The sequence below is a fragment of the Agelaius tricolor genome, unplaced genomic scaffold (genome assembly GCF_023055355.1).
Source record: "Agelaius tricolor isolate 1412-34295 unplaced genomic scaffold, bAgeTri1.0.p SCAF_19, whole genome shotgun sequence".
Lineage (NCBI taxonomy): Eukaryota > Metazoa > Chordata > Aves > Passeriformes > Icteridae > Agelaius > Agelaius tricolor.
The window spans coordinates 14617774-14637571 of record NW_027269279.1 but is presented as its reverse complement, the minus strand read 5'-3'; the positions used below and the strand labels follow the sequence as shown (position 1 = coordinate 14637571).

The following is a 19798-nucleotide window of genomic DNA, read 5'->3' as shown; positions in this document are numbered from 1 at the left end:
GGAGGTGCCTGGCACAGGAAGATCGAGTCTGGTGAGTGTGGATGATGCAAGGACAGCTGCAGCAGGTCCATCAACTCCTCCTGCTTCCATGGACCTCAGGAGATGAAACCCAAGTGCCCAATTTCGAGTTTGCTGGGAGGGCAGCACATCCTGCTGCCTGTGCAGTCATTCCCAGGCTCCTTGGTGGCTCTGGGCCATTCCCAGGGCTCAGCAGGCTCATGTGCACAGGGCTGAAGCAGAACCCCACTCTTTTTGGGGTGAAAAGGGTCAGTCTGGCCAGACTGAGGGTGCTGAGCAGCCCATGTGGCTGCAGAGGGTCAGCACCCAGCACCTGCACATCCCTGGGGACACCAATCCTTCCTGGGAGGGACAAAGGGCTCACCTGAGAGCTCCCAGTGTGTGAATGAGCACAATGTGCCTACCCAGGGCACAGCAGGAGCTGCTCTGCCCCCAACACCCACCCCAAAGGGAGCTGGGGGAATGGGATTTCAGCAGCAGGCACTGTGTTCCCATTCCTGCCACAGCAGGACCCTAAAGAGTTAACAGCAAATGCCACCTCCTGTATTTTATCTCTCCTCCATTGAGGCAGCTCTGACACTGGCAGCAGAACAATGCAAAATTCTGATTAGCTCTGGTTTTCCAGCAAGAGGGGAGGCACAAGAGGGTGGGGATTTAATACTATTCTGCATAATTTTTAATCTAAATTCCATTTCTTTTCTTTTCTTTCTCCAGGAAGCAAACAATCTAGGGGGTTTTGTACTCAATTTCTTGCTTTCATAATCTAAATGAATTGTTTGCAAGTAGGAGCCAGCTGCAAAGCTGGCAATCTCGGATCAAATCTGCCTTTCTCCTAGTTCTTTCAATCATTAATTTGCTCCTCAGCTCTGATTAGCTAATCCTGGCTGCCTCGTGGCAGTTTCCAGGGAAAAAACCGTGCAAGAGCTGCAGCTCCCATGGATGGAGGGATGGATCCCTGGTGGTGCTCCTGGTTGTCACTTCTCCAGAGACAAGTGGGGTATTCTCTAGGAGAAAAGGCTGGCAGGGTTATTTCTGGCATGCTGGCATTTTGGAAATACCAGAGGATGATGCTTCCCCCTGCTCTGTGCAGGGTGTGCGAGTTGGTTACGCTGAGATTAATTAGCTGGGCTTTAAAATAGGAGCCCAAAGCACTGCAGCAGCTCCTTGCTCAGAGGTATCTGGGTGCTGCCCCATTTTTGGGATGCTGCTGCTGTGCCCGGGGGATGTGGCAGAGCTGCCACCTTCATTTCCTAGGGGGGAAACTGAGGCACAGGTGGTGGATGGAGCCCACAGAGCTTGAGCCTCAGCAGGGATGCCTGGAAGGGGATGGGAAATGTTTTGTGCCAGGCCCTGGTTTGTTATTGATCTCAGTGAATTGATCTCAGCTCAGAGGGTGGGCAGGCCCTGGCACAGGGTGGATCCCTGGATCCCTGGCAGTGCCCAAGGCCAGGCTGGGCAGGGCTTGGAGCAGCCTGGGGCAGTGGGAGGTGTCCCTGCCATGGCTGGTGGGGGATGGGATGGGCTTTAAGATCCTTTCACACCCAAACCATTCATAATTCTCTGATTTTATTAATTAATTTCATGAATGAATGAATGAATTGGCCTCAGCTCCTGGGAGTGCTGCTGCCAAGCCCAGGTGGGCTGGGGGTGTCCCAGTGGGTGTCACCTGCCCAGGCTCACTGCTGGCACTCACCAGAGCATCCCCTCACGATGTCCAGCTCCAGTCCCATGGGTGTGAGGGCCCAGTGACAGGGACAGGGCTCTGTGACCCCTGTGGCACCAGGCTGCAGGGTCAGGGCTGCTGCTGCCCCCTCCTCACGTGCAGCTCCACAGGGCTGCTCCCTCAGCTGCTCTCTTTATTCCATTCCTTTTCCAGATAAATTCCCCGAGTGCTGGGGGTGGATCCTTTTAATTTCCATTTGTTTCAAAGCCGTGCAGGGCTCACAAGCATGACAGAAATGTGCCTGGAGTGCAGGAAATGGCCTACTTAGCTGCAGGAGCAGAGCAGGCTCCTCCAGCAGGATGAGTCCAAGGACCTCATCCTCCCCAGGGACAGGACAGCTGCCTCTCCCCTCTCCAGTCCTGTCTGGAGATGTTTGGTCCCATCACAGAGCCCAAAGAGCCCATCCAGGCAGAACAGGGCTGGGGAGCAGAGGCTGGGAGAAACTTCCAGGGTTGGACAGGGCTTGGGAGCAGCCTGGGACAGTGGAAGGTGTCCCTGCCCACAGCAGGGGTGGGATGGGATGAGTTTTAAGGTTTCCTCCAACACACACCAGGCTGGGTTTCTGTGATTGTGACACTGAAATGCTGTGTGAGGTCAGGCCAGGTCACTGTGTCCCCTCACACCTGTGACAGTCTCTGCTGGTGTTCCAGGATTAGACAAGGGCAGGGCTGTGTTAGGACTGGTACCTGCTGAGGAAGCAGAGCTTGCAGGGCCCCACCTCTGACAGCTCTGGGACTCACTGGGTGCTTCTGCCTCCTCTGCAAAGGGACAGATGTCAGAGGTGTCACCTTCTCACAGCTGGGAGGGAGGAGGGCTCAGCCCAGGCTCACCCCAGCACCCAGAGCTGGGTTGGCCACACTGCTCTGCCCTCACCCCTGGGACACTCACAGGGACTGTCCCTGCCACCTCTGCCATGGCTGGAGCCAGAGGCATGCACAGAATGACAGAATGTCCTGAGCTGGAAGGCACCCACAAGGATCATGGATCCAGCCCCAGGCCCTGCACAGACCCCCAACACTCCCACCCTGTGCCTGGGCATTGTCCAAGCTCTCCTGGAGCTCTGGCAGCCTCGGGGCTGTGCCCATTCCCTGGGGAGCCTGGGCAGTGCCAGCACCCTCTGGGGATGAACCTTTCCCAAAATCCAGCCTGACCTGCCCTGGCCCAGCTCCAGCCATTCCCTGTCCCTGTCCCAGAGATCAGAGCTGCCCTGGGGAGGAGCTGTAGCCCCCCCTGAGCTCTGCCCTCAGTCTCCTTCTCCAGCTGAACAATCCAAGTGCCCTCAGCTGCTCCTCAGACCCTTCCCCATGCCCAGGTTCCTCCTCTGGACACCAACAGCTTTAGATCCTTCTGATATTGTGGCACCCACAGCTGCCCCAGACCCGAGGTGGGGCCACACCAGGGCAGAGTCTGTGCCTGAGCAGGTGTGAACAGGAGCTTCCTGGGCTGAGGAGTCTTTCCCAAAGGAAAAGGAGCCCAGAATGTCCCAGGAAGGCTGTGGGTTTGTATTAACAGCAGCTTCCTTTCCTCTGGGCTCCTAGAAAGGCTGACAGGACCAGCAGCTGCTGCAGGAGGAGGAAGAGGAGGCAGGGCCATGTGCCCATGGCAGGGAGCAGGGTGGGGGCTGGCACAGCTCAGGACAGGGCTGCTGGAGCACAGGCAGGTGAGCATTGAGCTGTCCAGCCTTTAATCTTATTGAACAGCTCAGCCTGGTGTTCTGACCCTCCAGGGATGCAGCTTCCCCTCTATTTCCATTCCATTTGCTGGGGTTTGTCTTTGGCTCAGAGCAGCAGCAGCAGCAGAAGCAGCAGAGTCTCTCCATGAAGTCCCTGAGGCCTGGGGGAGGTTGAGTCCCCAGAAGGCACCTGAGAGACACAGAGTGAGCACCTGGCCCTGTGTTTGCCTCCTGAGCTTCTCCCAGCCAGGGGAGAGCTCCCAGCCTTGCTCCAGGCTCACAAGCAGATTGGCTCTGGATGGGAAGCACAGCCCCAGGTCACAGGGGGTTGTTGTGGGGCACTGAGCCTTCCTGCACCCCTCTCATTTCTCTGAGCCATGCTAACACCTCAGACTGTGTTTAATTCCAAACAAACAGTGCTCTTAGAGCTGCTGGTGCCTGTGTGTCCATGTCCACAGTGGCATCCAAGGCTGCCTGGGCTTTGCCCCTCTCTGCTAGCAGTCCTGGGCCTCAATTCGGTGGATGCTCTCTGATGTCAGGGGGTCAAAAAAGCAGCAGAGCAGCTCCTGGGCCTGGGGAGAAACAAGGAAAGGGTTGGAGCAGAGCTGTGAGTTCTGTGAAAGGCAAAGAAACTTTTCTCCAGGGGCAGGTTTCCTGTGCAGAGGCTGTTTGTGGCTGGATTGGTGCCAGCACAGAGTGGCTGTGAGTGTCCCACAGCAGGGGACACTGCTCCTTGTGATGCTCAGGAGTTGTGTTTGCAAGGAACTGAAGAAAAGCAGCAACAAGCAAGGTGCTAAGTGGGAAATCCCCTCCCTCCCTGGCTGCTCTGCCTGTCCTTCCCAAGCCTGGCACAGCTGTTTGTGAGCTGGAGAGGCCAATGGGGGGCCAGGGGCTGAGCCCAGCCTGCAATCCTGGCTGTGCCAATGGGCCCCAAAGCACTGGGGATGCTGTGCTGCCACCCACCCCACACAGCCCTCGGGCCCTCCTGCCTTCCCTCACAGCTTTTGAGTCTCTTTCAGGGGACTGCAGCCCCTCTGCCTGCGGCTCAGGGGCCAGGGGCACACCAGGAGGGGCTGGGAGGTTCTCCCTGTGTTTCAGGGGTCTGCAGGGAGGGTGGCTCCAGGCAGAGTGGAGGGATTGCTGCTGCCAGGGGAGGCTGGGCTGTCTCTGAGGGACAGAAAATGTGTCACCTCACTGCTCTGATGGTGGCAGGTCAGTGATGTCACCGAGGGACACCCACTCTGTCCCCACAGCCCCACACAGCCACAGTCACTGCTGCAGGTGAGGGGCAGTGTCCAGCCCCAGGACATCCCAGTGCCCAGGCTGGGCACAGCACTCCCTGACCACTCCCTCATCACTGGAGACATCCCAGTTTGGGCATGGACGAGCTGCAGGGACATCTGGGACAGCCCTGAGGAAGGTCACAGCCCCTGATGGTGACACCAACAAACCATGGTCACTCCCAAACGGGAGCTGTGCTGAGTGTGCCTGGCACCTGCAGGGTCACTGGGGGGAACAAGGAATTCCCAAGGCCTGGATTTGTCTGCTCCTCAGGCAGGTGTTTCACCCAGGGCAGCTGGAGGTGCTCCAGGAATGCAGCAGGAGCAGGCACAGATGTCAGCTCTGCACCAGGCCACGTCTGAAAGCTGATTTCTCATCCTGCAGCCTAATCCCAAATCCCACTGGGAGCGAGGATGATATTTCATTTCACTTCCGTGGCTTGACTCCACCAGCAAAGGCTGCAGCTCTGCTCAGACCATGAGGATTTGAAACCCATGTTCATTTAACCCTCCTGAACTTTGCCTGATACCGAGTTGTTGCTCATTAGCTTTGCCCTGCAAAGCCTGGCTGACATTTCACAAACTCATTAGCAGGAGATCAGAGGCTCAAACATCATTCCTGGGGCCATCCTTAGAGGAACAGATTCCCGGGTGGGTTTGCTCCTCAGATCTCCCTGTGATTCCTCAACCTGCCCTGAACTTGGGAGACAAAGGCCCCTTGGAGCTGCTGCTGTGCTGTTTGTGCTCCCAGGGAGATGTGCTGCTGCCCCAGGACTGCATTCCTGCTGGGAACTCCCAGCTCCCTGCTTCCAGAGGGATTAGCCTGCACATCCCAGGCTGCCAGGAGCAGGAAGAAGGGCTGAGCATATTTGCTTTTTCTCCTCCCTAGCACAAAAAGCCCTCTAAGCCTCTCCCTGATAGGCTCGTTCCCCAGCGCCGGCAGGCAGCAGGGATTGTGTGTCAGGCACGGAGATGTAATGTCCTTTCAAAGCAAATCAGGAGACAGCCTGCACTGGCTGGCCTGTCACATTCCTTGGCAACAGCCTGGCACCCTGGCAGCAGCCAGGGCTGGGCTGGCAGAGCCCTGCAGAGCCATGCCCCGGGCACTGCAGTGCTGGGATCTGCTTGGGAAAGGGCTGGGAGCTCAGGGATCTGCTTGGGAAAGGGCTGGGAACTCAGGGATCCACTTGGGAAAGGGCTGGGAGCTCAGGGATCTGCTTGGGAAAGGGCTGGGAGCTCAGGGATCCACTTGGGAAAGGGCTGGGAACTCAGGGATCTGCTTGGGAAAGGGCTGGGAACTCAGGGATCTGCTTGGGAAAGGGCTGGGAGCTCAGGGATCCACTTGGGAAAGGGCTGGGAACTCAGGGATCTGCTTGGGAAAGGGCTGGGAGCTCAGGGATCTGCTCAGGAAAGGGCTGGGAGCTCAGGGATCTGCTTGGGAAAGGGCTGGGAACTCAGGAATCCTCTTGGGAAAGGGCTGGGAGCTCAGAGATCCTCTTGGGAAAGGGCTGGGAACTCAGGGATCTGCTTGGGAAAGGGCTGGGAGCTCAGGGATCCACTTGGGAAAGGGCTGGGAACTCAGGGATCTGCTTGGGAAAGGGCTGGGAGCTCAGGGATCTGCTCAGGAAAGGGCTGGGAGCTCAGGGATCTGCTTGGGAAAGGGCTGGGAACTCAGGAATCCTCTTGGGAAAGGGCTGGGAGCTCAGAGATCCTCTTGGGAAAGGGCTGGGAACTCAGGGATCTGCTTGGGAAAGGGCTGGGAGCTCAGGGATCCACTTGGGAAAGGGCTGGGAACTCAGGGATCTGCTCAGGAAAGGCCTGGGAGCTCAGAGATCCTCTTGGGAAAGGGCTGGGAGTTCAGGGATCCACTTGGGAAAGGGCTGGGAACTCAGGGATCCGCTTGGGAAAGGGCTGGGAGTTCAGGGATCCACTTGGGAAAGGGCTGGGAGCTCAGCTCAGGGATCATCTGTGCCCTCAGGAAAGGGCTGGGAGTTCAGGGATCCACTTGGGACAGGGCTGGGAGCTCAGGGATCCACTTGGGACAGAGCTGGGAGCTCAGCTCAGGGATCATCTGTGCCCTCAGGAAAGGGAACCCAGCTCAGGGACCCGCTGTGCCCTCAGGAAAGGGCTGGGAACCCAGCTGAGCCTCTGGGGCACTCGGGGTGGTTCTGTGGCATTAAAAGCAGGAATGCACACTGTTAAAAGCAGGAATGCACACTGTTAAAAGCAGGAATGCACACTTCAAAGAGGGCCTGGTGTCTTTTAAGGCTCAGTCCTTAGAGCACTGGTGCTTGAAGGCAGCAGCTCTGATGTGTTAGATGAGGTTACAAACACATCTCACTCTCCTGCTGGGCTTTTACTGGGGAAGAAAAGGGATCCAGAGGAGAGGTTTGTCCACTTGCTATCGGTTCTCACTCTCCACGAGTCTTTTATCACAGAAGCACAGAATGGTTTGGGCTGGAAGGGACCTTAAAGCTCATGCCCACCCCCCTGGCATGGGCAGAGACAGCTCCACCAGGACTTCCCATCTCCTGATCCCAACTCCTCAGGCTCTGCCTCCTCTCTCCAAACCTCTCATTTGTTTTGAGCTAAATTTTGATGATTACAGCCTGAATTTTGAATGCATTTATGCAGTTTATTCCCATTAGCTGCCCACATGTCTGGAGCTCAGTGTTTCCTTTCTTGGGCTGAATTACTGAGAAAATATTCAGCTAGACCATCCCTGGAATGGCTAATGGCTTCACTCCTCCTCTTCCACTTGGATTTGGGCTTCTGAAATGTAACTTTCAGAACACAGGACTTGTGCCAGCTTGGCCATAGGGCTGAATGAACATTTCTTGTCACTATTTTTGACAAATATCACAGACACTTGAAATTCTGCCCTGGGAGGGTGGGCAGGCCCTGGTGCCCAGAGCAGCTGGGGCTGCCCCTGCATCCCTGGCAGTGCCCAAGGCCAGGCTGGACAGGGCTTGGAGCAGCCTGGGACAGTGGGAGGTGTCCCTGCCATGGCAGGGGTGGCACTGGATGGGCTTTAAGGTCCTTTCCAACCCAAACCATTCCACAATTCTGTGGTATTTTTCTCAGTGTTGATTTTTCACAAAAAGTAACAGAATTTCTGTGGAAAATATAGAACCTTTATCAATATCTCCAAATGTTTTGATTCAAAGCTGTGTCACCACTGTAATGTGGGAGACAGTTTGACAGGATTTTGGTCCCACCTTCCCCATGTTCTGGGCTCTCAGCCTAAGCCAAGGCTTGGGGCTGTCACCACCTCTGACTCACAAAAGTTATCATTTTCTTTGAAATTTCAACCAGTATTAACAAGTTTCCTACATCACAGGAGCACAAAGAACACATATCCATACCACAAACTTCTCTACTTGCCTGATTCTCATTTTGGGGATAAAGGAGATGCTCTGCAGTGTCCAGGACTGACTGGTTCTGCCAGCAGGCACTGGGGGCAAAGAGAAAGGGAAGCAGGGTTAGTTTGCCATGTCAGCTGGGAGGGAGGGAGCTGACCCAGCCCTGGGGAGATCTGAGCTCTGTGCCAGCAGCTCCAGCCACAGGCATCTGCTGCTGCTCCTCTTTACACAGCTAAATCCTGGCTTTTACAAAGCTTTGTGTAAATGGCTTTGCACTATTTAAATACAAACCTTCAAACAAACTTTAAATACAAACTGGACAAGCCACGTCCAGTTGCATCAGGGTGGTTCTGGGGCAGTGGGAAATGCACATAAATCACATAAAAGCTCTGGGCAAGGGGCTTTTTCTGCACTGAGCTAACACAGGGAGCCTGCAGTGATTATGTGACAGAGTTGGAAAGCAATTTGTAGTGAACCATAAGGTCCTGGCTAGAACTTAAACTGTAGTTTAATACCTGTTCCTACTTGGTATTCCCACATTGCTCACACACTACAGTTTCTTTATTCAGAATATTGCAAAAGTAGAAAAAATACTTAAGTCCTGTTTCTCCTTATGTTCACTCCCCAGGTGAAGAAACAATTCTCAATGTTTTCTATTTCTATGCTTTCAAAATACAAACATGGTTTGTAATAAAACACTTCTATGTTTAAGGAGTTTCACCTTTGCTCCAATTTCTGCATCCTTTTTAGACAGGATTTCCCTTACTTAGATAGCCAAAGACTTTTTTAGTGCATAAGAAAAAGCATTGTAAGGTTGTTTGTTCATTTTTAAAGTGTTTTCTGGGGGTTTCCCCCAGTGCCAAGGGGAGCAGGCACTGCCTCACCAGTCCTTGTTCTGCTCTGGCCTTCCTCAAGCCACACATGACCTGACCTCCAAAGGCATTCCAGAGAAATGGGAAGGCAAGGTACCAAGCTCAGAAGTGCCTTTTAAAGGGACTCTGTGCACACTCGGAGCCTCAGGCTTGAAAATTCCCCCGAGGGTTTGGAAGCCCCTCCCTGCTCCCTCCCCCACAGCCAGGTATTGTGCTTGGCAACAGTTTTCCCTTCCTTCCCTGGTTTTCAACAGCTCCGAGATTTTACACCCCATGTGTTCATTTTTTTCTTTTTTTCTTTTTTTTTTTTTAATTTCTACATCTTCCCCTCCAAAGCTCCCCGGGATGAGTTTCCTATAGGGATAACATCGCTCCCTGCTAGCAGCAATTAGCACTTGGTAAGAATGTTTCATCAGAGAGAAAAACATCCAGCTATGTTCCTCAGCTCTTGGCTTCTGCTCTGATTGCATTCCCTCGTTTCAAGGCTGCAAGGCACAAAGCCTGGCCTAAACTCTAATATTTTCCTGCTGCAGCTTGGTGTTGGGGGTGCTTTAGCCAAACCCTGCCTACTGAGCTGAGTTAACCAGGTGAGCTGCTAAGTCTGTGCACAACACAGGTCCTGACAATCTTAAAGTGCTTTTTAAATGCTTAAACCATAGAGGAGTAATCACTGTGGAACCAGCATCACCTCTTAAGGCAGCTAAATCTGGTTTGTCATGCATAAAAAGCAGAGCATGCCTTCCTTCCAGGAGTTGCTTTGAATCTATTGCTGTAAATTCTTGCCTCTGCCACCCTGCAGCCAGGAAATGTGGCTGTGAAAACAAGTTATGACAGGGAAAATTCAGATGCTTTATCCTGAGCCATCCAGGCAGCCAGATGCTGCCAGAACAAGAGAGGTGAGTCCCACATGGTTTTCCCTTGCCTGTGGATAGGACAGGGTCACTCCCCTCCCTGGGGTCCCCACTGCTCCCTCACCTGTTCCAAACACCCCCTGTGCCCTGTGAGCTGTTCTTGGCACATTCCCAGATTCCAGCCAAGTGCCAGGCTGCTTTTGTGCCCACAGCTGCATTGTTCTGTCCCTTTTTCCGTGTCCAGTGGGTTTTGGTGCAGAAATGATGCCCTGGATGTCCAGGGAGCAGCCAGAGTGGGCCCTGCTGCTGAGCAAACACAGCAAGGAGGTTTTGGGGGTGCCTCCAAACCCCCCAGATCTGAATGTCTGTCATTGACAGGAAAGCTATACCAGGCTCAGGACTAGAGCAGCTTCACTGGCAGAGCCCACATTGTTCCTCTCAGCACCTGATTCCTCTTTATCCCAGCCCATCTCTGACATCACAGATGGGAACGTCCCTCCCTCCCCGTGGCACAAAGCCAGAGAAATGTGGCTCAGCTGGGACTCAAGGGCTGGAAAATCTGGAAAATAATCCCTTCACCGCGGTGAGGCTCCAGCAGGGCAGGTATTGCAGTCCTGGGTCCTGGCAGAGATAAATATCCAGTGATTTATCCGGGACACAAAGGGCTGATGGAGCTGTGAGAGTAATTAACCTCTGGTGTTATTTAAATTGAAGATGTCTTGGCATGAAGTGTCCTTGGGAGGCACCAGTGAAGTCAGGCTCATTTTAAAAAGTTCAACAGCTTGACAGACAGAAAGGGTGTGAGCTCCTGATCTCCCTGAGGATCAGAGCCCTCCCTCCTCCCACCCTCGGGCACACCTTGCTGCCTCTCCCTTCCACAGGCGTTTTCCATCATGAGGGCAAAAATGTTGGGGGGTTTTGTCTTTGGTTTTTTGGGGCTTTTTTTTGTTGTTGTTGTTTTTTTGGGGGTTTTGGTTTGGGTTTGTTTTTTTTTGTTTTTTTGTAGAGCTGGTTTGAAAAGTCTCTATGATCACTGGTTCTGGCGCTGGGGGGAGAGACAGAGTGGATCCTGCTGTTTGGGGCTGGATCCTGGTGTTTGGGGGTAAGATCTATTCATTTGAGAGGGAATCCTGCTGTTTGGGGGTAGATCCATTCATTTCAGAGTGGATCCTTCTCTTTGGGGCTAGACCCTGTTGTTTGGGGCTCGATCCTTCTCTCTGGGGCTGGATCCTGCTGTTTGAGGGTAGATCTATTCATTTGAGAGGGAATCCTGCTGTTTGTGGGTAGATCCATTCATTTGAGAGGGAATCCTGCTGTTTGTGGGTAGATCCATTCATTTGAGAGGGAATCCTGCTGTTTGAGGGTAGATCTATTCATTTGAGAGGGAATCCTGCTGTTTAGGGGTAGATCTATTCATTTGAGAGGGAATCCTGCTGTTTGAGGGTAGATCCATTCATTTGGGAGTGGATCCTGCTGTTTAGGGGTAGACTCTGCTGCTTGGGGCAGATCCTGCCCTTTGGAAGTGCCTCCTGACCCCCATCAGTCACACACAGGTGTTCTGGAGCTCAGCACAGAGGTTCATCCTTTGTGCAGAGCAGGAGATTTTAGGTGCAGACATTGGCACAATTCCTGCTCAGCCCCTGGGGGCTCTGGAAGCCAGGAGGAGCCACAGGAGGTGTCTCTGGAGGGGCTGCCTTGGGACTGGCCCCTGGAACCCCAGCCAGCCTGGAGGACAGGGGAGTGCTGGGCTGTTAAGCAGCACCCATGACTGTGGTGCTGGGGAAAATAGAGATATTGGGATCTGGAGTGACTCTCCCAGAGCTGCCTCCAGCAGTGACCTCCAGGGTTCCCAAAAGTTCACTTTTTTCCATTGTAAAGCAGAGAAAGCTGGGAGAAATCTCACCACAAAGGCCTTGGCTGTTTGTCTCCCCTAGCACAGAGGAAGGTTTGGGATGTGGCTCCCAAGGGTGTGATTTTAAATCAATGGAAATCAAAATGGTGCCAGTAGCTTAAAAACATTTTTGAAAAGTTACCAATGGAATCTGTTCCAACCACCCCTCCCAGGTGTGGCCCTGGGAACATTTCTGCAGAGTGAGAACTCTGAGGTGCAGCCACATGGATGTTCAGCTTTGATCCCTTGGAGCCTGCAAACCCCAGCATTCTTGAACCCACTGGCAGCACTTTCTGGAAGTGCTCCAGAGGGCACAGCCCAAGTCAGGATGGGGTTTTTGGCGTGGCTGCTGGGCTGCTCCACGTGGGATGTGGCACAGCCCTGACTCCTGGTGCCTGTGCCAGAGGAGCCATGTGTGAGCTGCACATGCCAGTGCCAAATACCAGCCCCTCTGGGGAACACAGGGTTAATTGCCCTGCTAATCACTCTGTTTCACTAATCAGTCCCTGCAGAGGGGTTCTGTTTGTTTTTCCAGGCTTATACATCCTCTACCCAGCATTTCTGGTGATTTATTTAAGAGGCTAATTTTTGATTTTGCTTTCTGGTGTTTATTTTAAGGTTTGGTTTTCTGTTTGTTTTGGTTTTTTTTTTCTTTTCCTTCACAGCAAACATAAAATCTGCTAAGATATTTCTCCTAGGAATTTTATTGATTCAGCAGGTCTATTCCCAATGTGAGTGCTAATTTCAGAGAATTCCCTGTATTCATGGAACCATGCTGCTGAGCCTTATGGACACTGCAGGTCCTTAACAAAGGACACAACTCGATTTTTAAAAGTCCTGAGTAGAGGACACATGACTTGGAAACTGGGGGACACTCTCAGGTATTGGGCCACTCATGACAAGAGACATTGGGGGGGCATGTCCAGGGGAGGGAACAGAGCTGGGGAGGGGCTGAGGGAGCTGGAAAGGGGCTCAGCCTGGAGAAAAGGAGGCTCAGGGGGGCCCTTGTGGCTCTGCACAGCTCCTGACAGGAGGGGACAGCCGGGTAAGGGTTGGGCTCTGCTCCCAGGGAACAGGGACAGGAGGAGAGGGAACGGCCTCAGGCTGGGCCAGGGGAGGTTTAGGTTGGATATTGGGGAAATTCCTTCATGGGAAGGGTGGTCAGGCTCTGGCACAGCTCCCCAGGGCAGTGGTGGGGTCATCACCCCTGGAAGAGTTCAAATGTGTGGATGTGGCACTTGAGGGCCTGGATTAATGGTGAATGTGCTGGTTCCTGGCTGGACTTGATCTTTCCCATCCTTAACAATTCCATGACCAGTGACTGACCCAGAACAGGCTGCCCTTGAGTGAGAAGCACAGAAGAGGGGTGCCCCCCCTCAAGGCAGCAGCTCCTCCTTACCTGTCCAGCAGGGAGCCCAGGGAGGTGACAGAGCTGTCCCACTGTGCTGCCAGCACCAGGCAGAACCCATCCTTCAGCAGGGAGCACTGCAAGAGAGGGAGGAACAGAGCTCTGGTGCTGCTCTGCACCTGAACAAGTCTCTAAGTGTGGCTGATGGGTGAGGAACAGGAGCCACTGATCCCCCCAGGCAGAGGCAGTGCCATGTCTGAGGTGTCTGTGATCCCCTGAGGCAGAGGCAGTGCCATGTCTGAGGTGTCTGTGACCCCCCCAGGCAGAGGCAGTGCCATGTCTGAGGTGTCTGTGACCCCCCCAGGCAGAGGCAGTGCCATGTCTGAGGTGTCTGTGATCCCCTGAGGCAGAGGCAGTGCCATGTCTGGCTGCCCCCCAGCCCTCTGAGTGAAAACCAACCTGGGTGTGTTATGAGTCCCTACCTCTGCTGGAAGCAGGAGCACCAAGACAGGTAAATATTGAGATATTTTAGCAGAAACACTCATTACATGAAGCAGCCCATCTCCCTCCTAGAGAGGGAGAGCAAAGGCTGTGACATTGACCTTTGGCTCAGCAGTGCCAGATCCTTCTGGAAACACCCCAGCTTGCCCAGGGCCGTTCATCTCTGGCAGGAGGAGGGAGGGATGGCTCTGCTCCCCCAGTGCTGGTGTGTCCTTCCTAGAGAGCTGTGCACATTCCCTGTGCAGGGGGATGGATCCTCAGGGGACTCAGGGCACAGGCAAGCAGTGCTTACATTAATTGGCTGCTAGATGTAATTGCTGTTCCATACAGATGTACTTCAAAGGGATGCTGTCAGTTTTTAAAAGCACAACCTGAAAAGATCTTACATGCTCCTATTACAGATAACACCCAAGACTTAGAACTGAGAGCTGGAAGCCCAAATGTTTGTGTTTTGTGAAGGGGCTGCTGTGGTCTGAGAGCCCTTGGGTGATTGCCACTGTCATTACTGTCCCCCCTTGCTTACTCTGTGCTGCTGACAGCACTTTCCTGCACATTCCCAGCTCTGCCCAGGCAAGGTTCCTGACTGGGTGGGCTTCTCCTACACCAACAGTCTGGGCCTGGTTTTCTGTTGTGTGGAGCAATGTCAGCTCAGCCCAGCAGCCCATCCTGTGCCCAAACCCCAGGGCTGCACCTGCTGAGAATGGCCTGGGCTGGAAGGGACTTCAAAGCCCACCTTGTCCACCCCCTGCCATGGCAGGGACACCTCCCACTGTCCCAGGCTGCTCCAAGCCCTGCCCAGCCTGGCCTTGGGCACTGCCAGGGATGCAGGGGCAGCCCCAGCTGCTCTGGGCACCCTGTGCCAGGGCCTGCCCACCCTGCCAGGGAACAATTCCTAATTCCCAATATCCCATCCAGCCCTGCCCTCTGGCACTGGGAGCCATTCCCTGTGTCCTGTCCCTCCAGGCCTTTGTAAATTGTCTCTCCATCTTTCTTGTAGCTCCTTCACTCACTGGAAGGCCACAGTTAGGTCACCCCAAAGCCTTTTCTTCTCCAGGTGAACAATCCCAAATCCCTCAGCCTTTTCTCCCAGCAGAGCTGCTCCATCCCTCTGATCATCCTGGTGCCTCCCCTGCACTGGCTCCAGCAGCTCCAGCTCCTTTCTGTGCTGGGAGCCCCAGAGCTGGAGGCAACACTGCAGGTGGGAAAACCTCAGGCTCCAGGGCACAGCCCAAGAAGAAGAAGGGATTTTTGGCATTGTAGAGGAGGATTAATGGGGTGTGATTAGAGAGGGAAATAGAAACTGTATTTCTATGGAGAAACAAGAGAGGAGACAGCAGCAGAGCACACAGAACAGGGTGATGGCTGACTGGAATGAAACATTCAATAAATGAGGGATAGATGGGCCATTCCCATGAGGGCTCCCAGGGATGCAGGACCCTCAGGAAGTGCCCCTAGTGCCCACATCACTCACCAGAGGTGCCAGGGCTCAGAGGCAGTGCTGCAATAGTGCCACCAAAGCCTCAGGGCAGCACATCACAGCAAGGCATCATTACAAGGCTCCTCTTTAGTGCCAAGGAAGCAAAGCCCAGCTCCAGCTGTTCCATACCTTTGCTGCAACACTGCCCTTGGCCCTGCTGAGCATCTGGGAGATGCAGAGAGCCTGGGCTGAGTCCAGCACAGCCAGACGAGCTGCAGTCACCACGAAGCCTCTGCCCAGGAGCTCCTCCAGCAGCGCCACGTACGGGGGTGGCTCCGAGCCCTGCAGGATCAGCCCGGGCAGCACCAGGCACGTGCTGTGCCACAGCTGCTCCAGCAGGGCCTGGCCTGCTGGGAAAACAGCACAACGTTGGTGGGGCTCTGCCCCCAGCACCTCTGAGCCCTCTCAGTGCCTCTGCCCTGGCACAGATGTGTCCGTGGCAGTCGGGGGCACTGCGGCGTTGGGATGGCCTGGGAGGTGCCCGGGGATGAGGTGGGGATGAGCCCTGGGAGGAGCACTGGGATGAGCCTGGGGATGAGCACTGGGAGGAGCACTGGGATGTCCTGGGAGATGTCCTGGGATGAGCCCAGGGATGTGCCCAGAGAGGTTCCTGGGGATGAGCCCTGGGATATCCTGGGATGTGCCCAGGGACGTGCCCTGGGCTGTCCCTGGATGTCCTGGGATGTGCCCAGGATGTGTCCTAGGATGTGCCTGGGGAAGTCCTGGGATGTACCCTGGGATGTCCCTGGATGTCCTGGGATGTGCCCTGGGATGAGCCCAGGGAGCTGCCTAGGAAGGTGCCTGGGATGAGCCTGGGGATGTGCCCTGGGATGTGCCCTGGGATGTGCCTGGGGATGTGCTCTGAGATGTCTCTGGGAGGTGCTGGGGGATGTGCCTGTGGAAATCCAGGGATGAGCCCTGGGAGGTGCCCTGGGAGGTGCCCAGGGATGTGCTGGGGGATGAGCACTGGGATGTCCTGGGGTATGCCCGGGGATGTGCCCTGGGAGGTGCCCTGGGATGCCCAGAGCTGCTGCACGCCTCTGTGTCCCTGTCTGGAGATCACAAGACAGCAGGAGTGACCCCATTTCAGGAGTCAGACAAGGACAACTGCTGGTTTGCTACAGGAGCTCCTCTTCCATTTCCATTTTTGCCAAGCAGAGAAAGCTGCTAATCCAGCTGCTTTTATAATCCCAAATGTAATTCTGCTCAGCATACGTGAGGCTTAATGTATTTCATATTTTCCTCCTGATAAATCTGTCTGTCCATTAGGCAGCAGCTTGGTGATAATTATTTGCTGGAAGGAGCTTTCCTTGTGTGCAAGAGCTTCCTCTAGTGTCCAAGATGAGCCCAGAACGTGAGTGATGTGTCTGCTTTGCTGGAGGCACTTATGAGACCGTGCCTGACAGTTCAGAGATCACGTGGACTTGCTTTTCCAGGGCAGTAACTCTTTGAAATACATTTTCTGAGACACAAACACATCAGAGCTGTACACAGCTTTCCTTTTTACTCTGCTTAGGCATCTTCAAAGCTGAGATATCCTCGTGTAGCAGGAAATTAGGGGCATGTATTTTGAGATTAGCTCCTGACACTGAGCTGTGCAAAGCCTGCAGAATACCTGTGCTTTCTCCACAACAAGCTGGTTTATTATTTTATTTTGTTTTATGTAATCTCTTCTACAAATCAAGTAATTTGATCGCAGCAAACCTGCACTAAGATGATGGGGAAAACACCCTCCTCAAGTACCTTGGGACAGATCATCCTTCAGAGATTCCTTGCACAAAAGTGACTTGGTGCTCACCCCAGGAGCAGAGGACTTGATTTACCACCCCCCCTTGCACTTCTGCACCTGCTGGTTTGTGACCAATGCCCCCCAAAGTCCTGGCTCAGGCAGGGCTGGGCTGTGATCCTGTCACTTTTTTACCCTGCTCCTCTCCCATCCATAGCAATCCTGAGGTTCCACTGCTGGGATTAAGGACTGCAGTGATCAGGTGTAGCCAGCAACATTTTCTGAGCTGCCCACATCAGTCCTGAAGTTACAGGAATGGGAATAATTGTTCCAAACAATTCTGTTCCCCAGGGATGCTTTCACCTAGTCCCTGCATGTTTATAAAGGCTTGGGATCAATCCACAACATGCCAAGGTGGGAGCACCCCCTCGTGCAGAGCCATCTCCTGCCCTGCAGCACAGCTGTGTTTACACATGTCCATCAAGTCAAATCAGCAGGAAAGGCCCTGAGGAGCTGCTGCATCCCAGGAAGTGTCAGCCTGGCTGAGGCTCCAGCTCCCAATCAAAGCCAGCCTGGCCATAGCTGGGAGTCATCTGGAGCTGCCAGCTGCTCAGCAGCACTGGGAGCTGAATGAGAGCTCAGCTCAGGAGAGGCCTCTGACCACGCTGCCAGCAGCACTCCCTGCACCAACTGATATTTATCTACTCTCAGCACAGCACAGCTCACCCTGCCCAGCCCTGCAGCCTCTCCAGGGCAGGCTGTGGATGGACACAAAGCACCAGAGCTGTGCTGAGACACCTGGCAGGGCTCAGAGAGGAACAAGTGCTGCTCTGACTCCAGCTGTGCTGTCAGTGCTTGTTCTGCTGCTGCTGTGAAGGTCAGCCCTCGTGGACAGCTCTGTCTGTAAAGCCCTGAGGTGCTGGCAGGTGAACAGTTAAAGGCTGGACTCCCCTGGAGCTGTTCTCTGCAGCTCAGAGCTGTCTCTGCCTTCTGAAAGCACATCAATACCCAATCTTGCTGCCACCAGATGGTTTGTCTTGCTGTCCAATAAATCAATAGCAGCCCCAATCTATAAGAGGAGTTACATTTCCTTACCAGGACTGCCTGGCTGCTCAGAGCCCAGGACACTGGGATGTTTCCCTGGCTCATGGGTGAGGATCTTGTGCTGCTTCCTGATTCCCAGGCTGAGGATAGGGTCGTGTTTCAGGTTATGGATCTGCAGGAGGGAAGGCAGGCAGGGAGGGAGAAGCAAATCATGTGAACACATTACCTAATGAGGAGGGATAACACTCCTCAAGTATTGATTCAGGCAAGCTGTGAAGCTTTTGTTGTTGTGGTGTACTTCTGTAATTGCCAGCCTAGAAAACACCTGCTTGTCTGGAGATACAAGAACATTTTGCATGCATTCTTCTTTTTAATTGAGGTTTAATTCAGTGCAGCATCTCACCATCCTTTTCAAGGTCCAAAATCCAGCCATCATTTTAAAGTCTCCACTCCCAGGTTTTCAAGGCCAGGAGCTCAAACAGAGCCTGGGAGAGTCTGCCAGCTTTCCCCAGTGCCACACTGGGTGCAGCAGCTCCCTCTGTCCCTGAATGAACTGGCACAGGCAGGATGCCCTGCACTGAGCTGCACACCCACTCCAGGGAGGCCTGTTACACATGTGGCCATTTCCAGAGCTGGTCTCCTGGGAGGACCATCTCAGCTGGATCACCTCTGAGCCACAGCAAAGCTCAAACATTTCATCCCTTGGCTGAGCACATCCCAATCATTTTCACATCATCATCCATCCCATCCCTGAATGATCCAAAGCTGATAAAAACAGCTCCTGGGTCCAGTGTGCTCAGCAGTCAGGGGGAGGCTGCTGTCCCTGTTACAAAGCAGTGTTGATCTGAGCCCTCCCAAATTCACAGCAGAGCTTGCTGAACAAACACATCTGCAGCAGCTCCTCCCCACCGAGGCTGCTGGGCTCAGTGCAGAGGGAGGAACCTCCCCAGGACCAGGAGAGCCTGGCAGCTCAGGAAACACACCCAGAGCTGCATTATCTACAGCATAATAGCAGAGGAGGCAGGGGACAGCAGGATCAGCTCAGGAAGGGGCTCATTCCTACCTCTTGCTCCTGCACTGGCTGACCCTGGGCACAGCACAGCCCTTCTGGGAAAAACAGATTCACATCCTGCACTGCCATTGCATAGGACCTGGAGCCTGAGAGAGAAATACAATGAGAAGATTCTCTCAGGCCATGAATTAAACATTCTCTAGACTCACACTCATCTTTTGGAGAGATTGATGATGTGCAACTCACTGCAGTAATTGCTTTAAAGGCCAGCTGTTCTGTACAGTAATAGCAAACATTTTAAACCATTATATTTAGAATAGTTCCATTGCCTCCTTGGTATTTTGATTCTGTCCTACTATCACTCAACAGCTTCCTCATGTAAACAAGACTCCTTCTATTTCCTAGCAGTGGAGCTGAGGGAATCATATTAAGGAGGCTGTGAAACCTTTCAATTCCAGCTCTAAATCCTGTTGTTCCCTTGCTTCTGGATCACACCAGGCTGCCCTTACTGAAGGGGAAGAGCTCCTGGTTAGTTAAACAAATGTACTTAGTAACAAATAATGCAGGTCCCAAATACACTGGCAACTCTGACTGACCAAGGAAATCAGAATTAGCACAAGGCACTGCCGGTGGAACAACATTTTTCTGCTCACCTCTGGTCAAGAAATGTAAATTGAGCCTGGAACAGTCAGAGAAATGACATGAGGATGGCTGGGGAAATGGAGAATCCTCTCAAGAGTTAAACCAGACCTTGGCTTGTTTGAACCAACACAACCCAAAGCTGAGAAACAAATCTGATTTCTGAGAAACACTTCAGGGTAGGAAAGGTCAGAGGTGTAAAAGAGCAACTTAAAATAAAGTCCAGAGAATGGCACAGGAACAAATGGGCACAAAGTGTATGTGGCTATATTTAAGTTTGAAAATGTAAGAAGACTTTTAGCTCTCAAAGCTCAGTGACATCCATTCACTTGGGGTGGGTGCTCATGGAAGGGCAAACGTGATGGGGCTGTCTGGGAGGGAA

The 19798-nt window shown here is 53.5% G+C and overlaps 1 protein-coding gene across 1 annotated transcript in view; it reads right to left on the bottom strand.

Moving 5' to 3' along the window:
* Positions 1-1630: 1630 nt before the first annotated feature.
* DNAAF8 (dynein axonemal assembly factor 8) overlaps positions 1631-19798 on the bottom strand; it is a 102902-nt gene continuing 84734 nt past the window's right edge. The window contains exons 27-32 of the mRNA XM_071444471.1: positions 18829-18923; positions 17817-17937; positions 15125-15342; positions 13069-13154; positions 8078-8147; positions 1631-3985 (exon numbers count right to left, since the gene is read on the bottom strand). Coding sequence (XP_071300572.1) covers positions 3908-3985; positions 8078-8147; positions 13069-13154; positions 15125-15342; positions 17817-17937; positions 18829-18923 — 668 coding nt within the window. The 3' untranslated portion in view covers positions 1631-3907. The remainder of the gene's footprint in view (positions 3986-8077; positions 8148-13068; positions 13155-15124; positions 15343-17816; positions 17938-18828; positions 18924-19798) is intronic.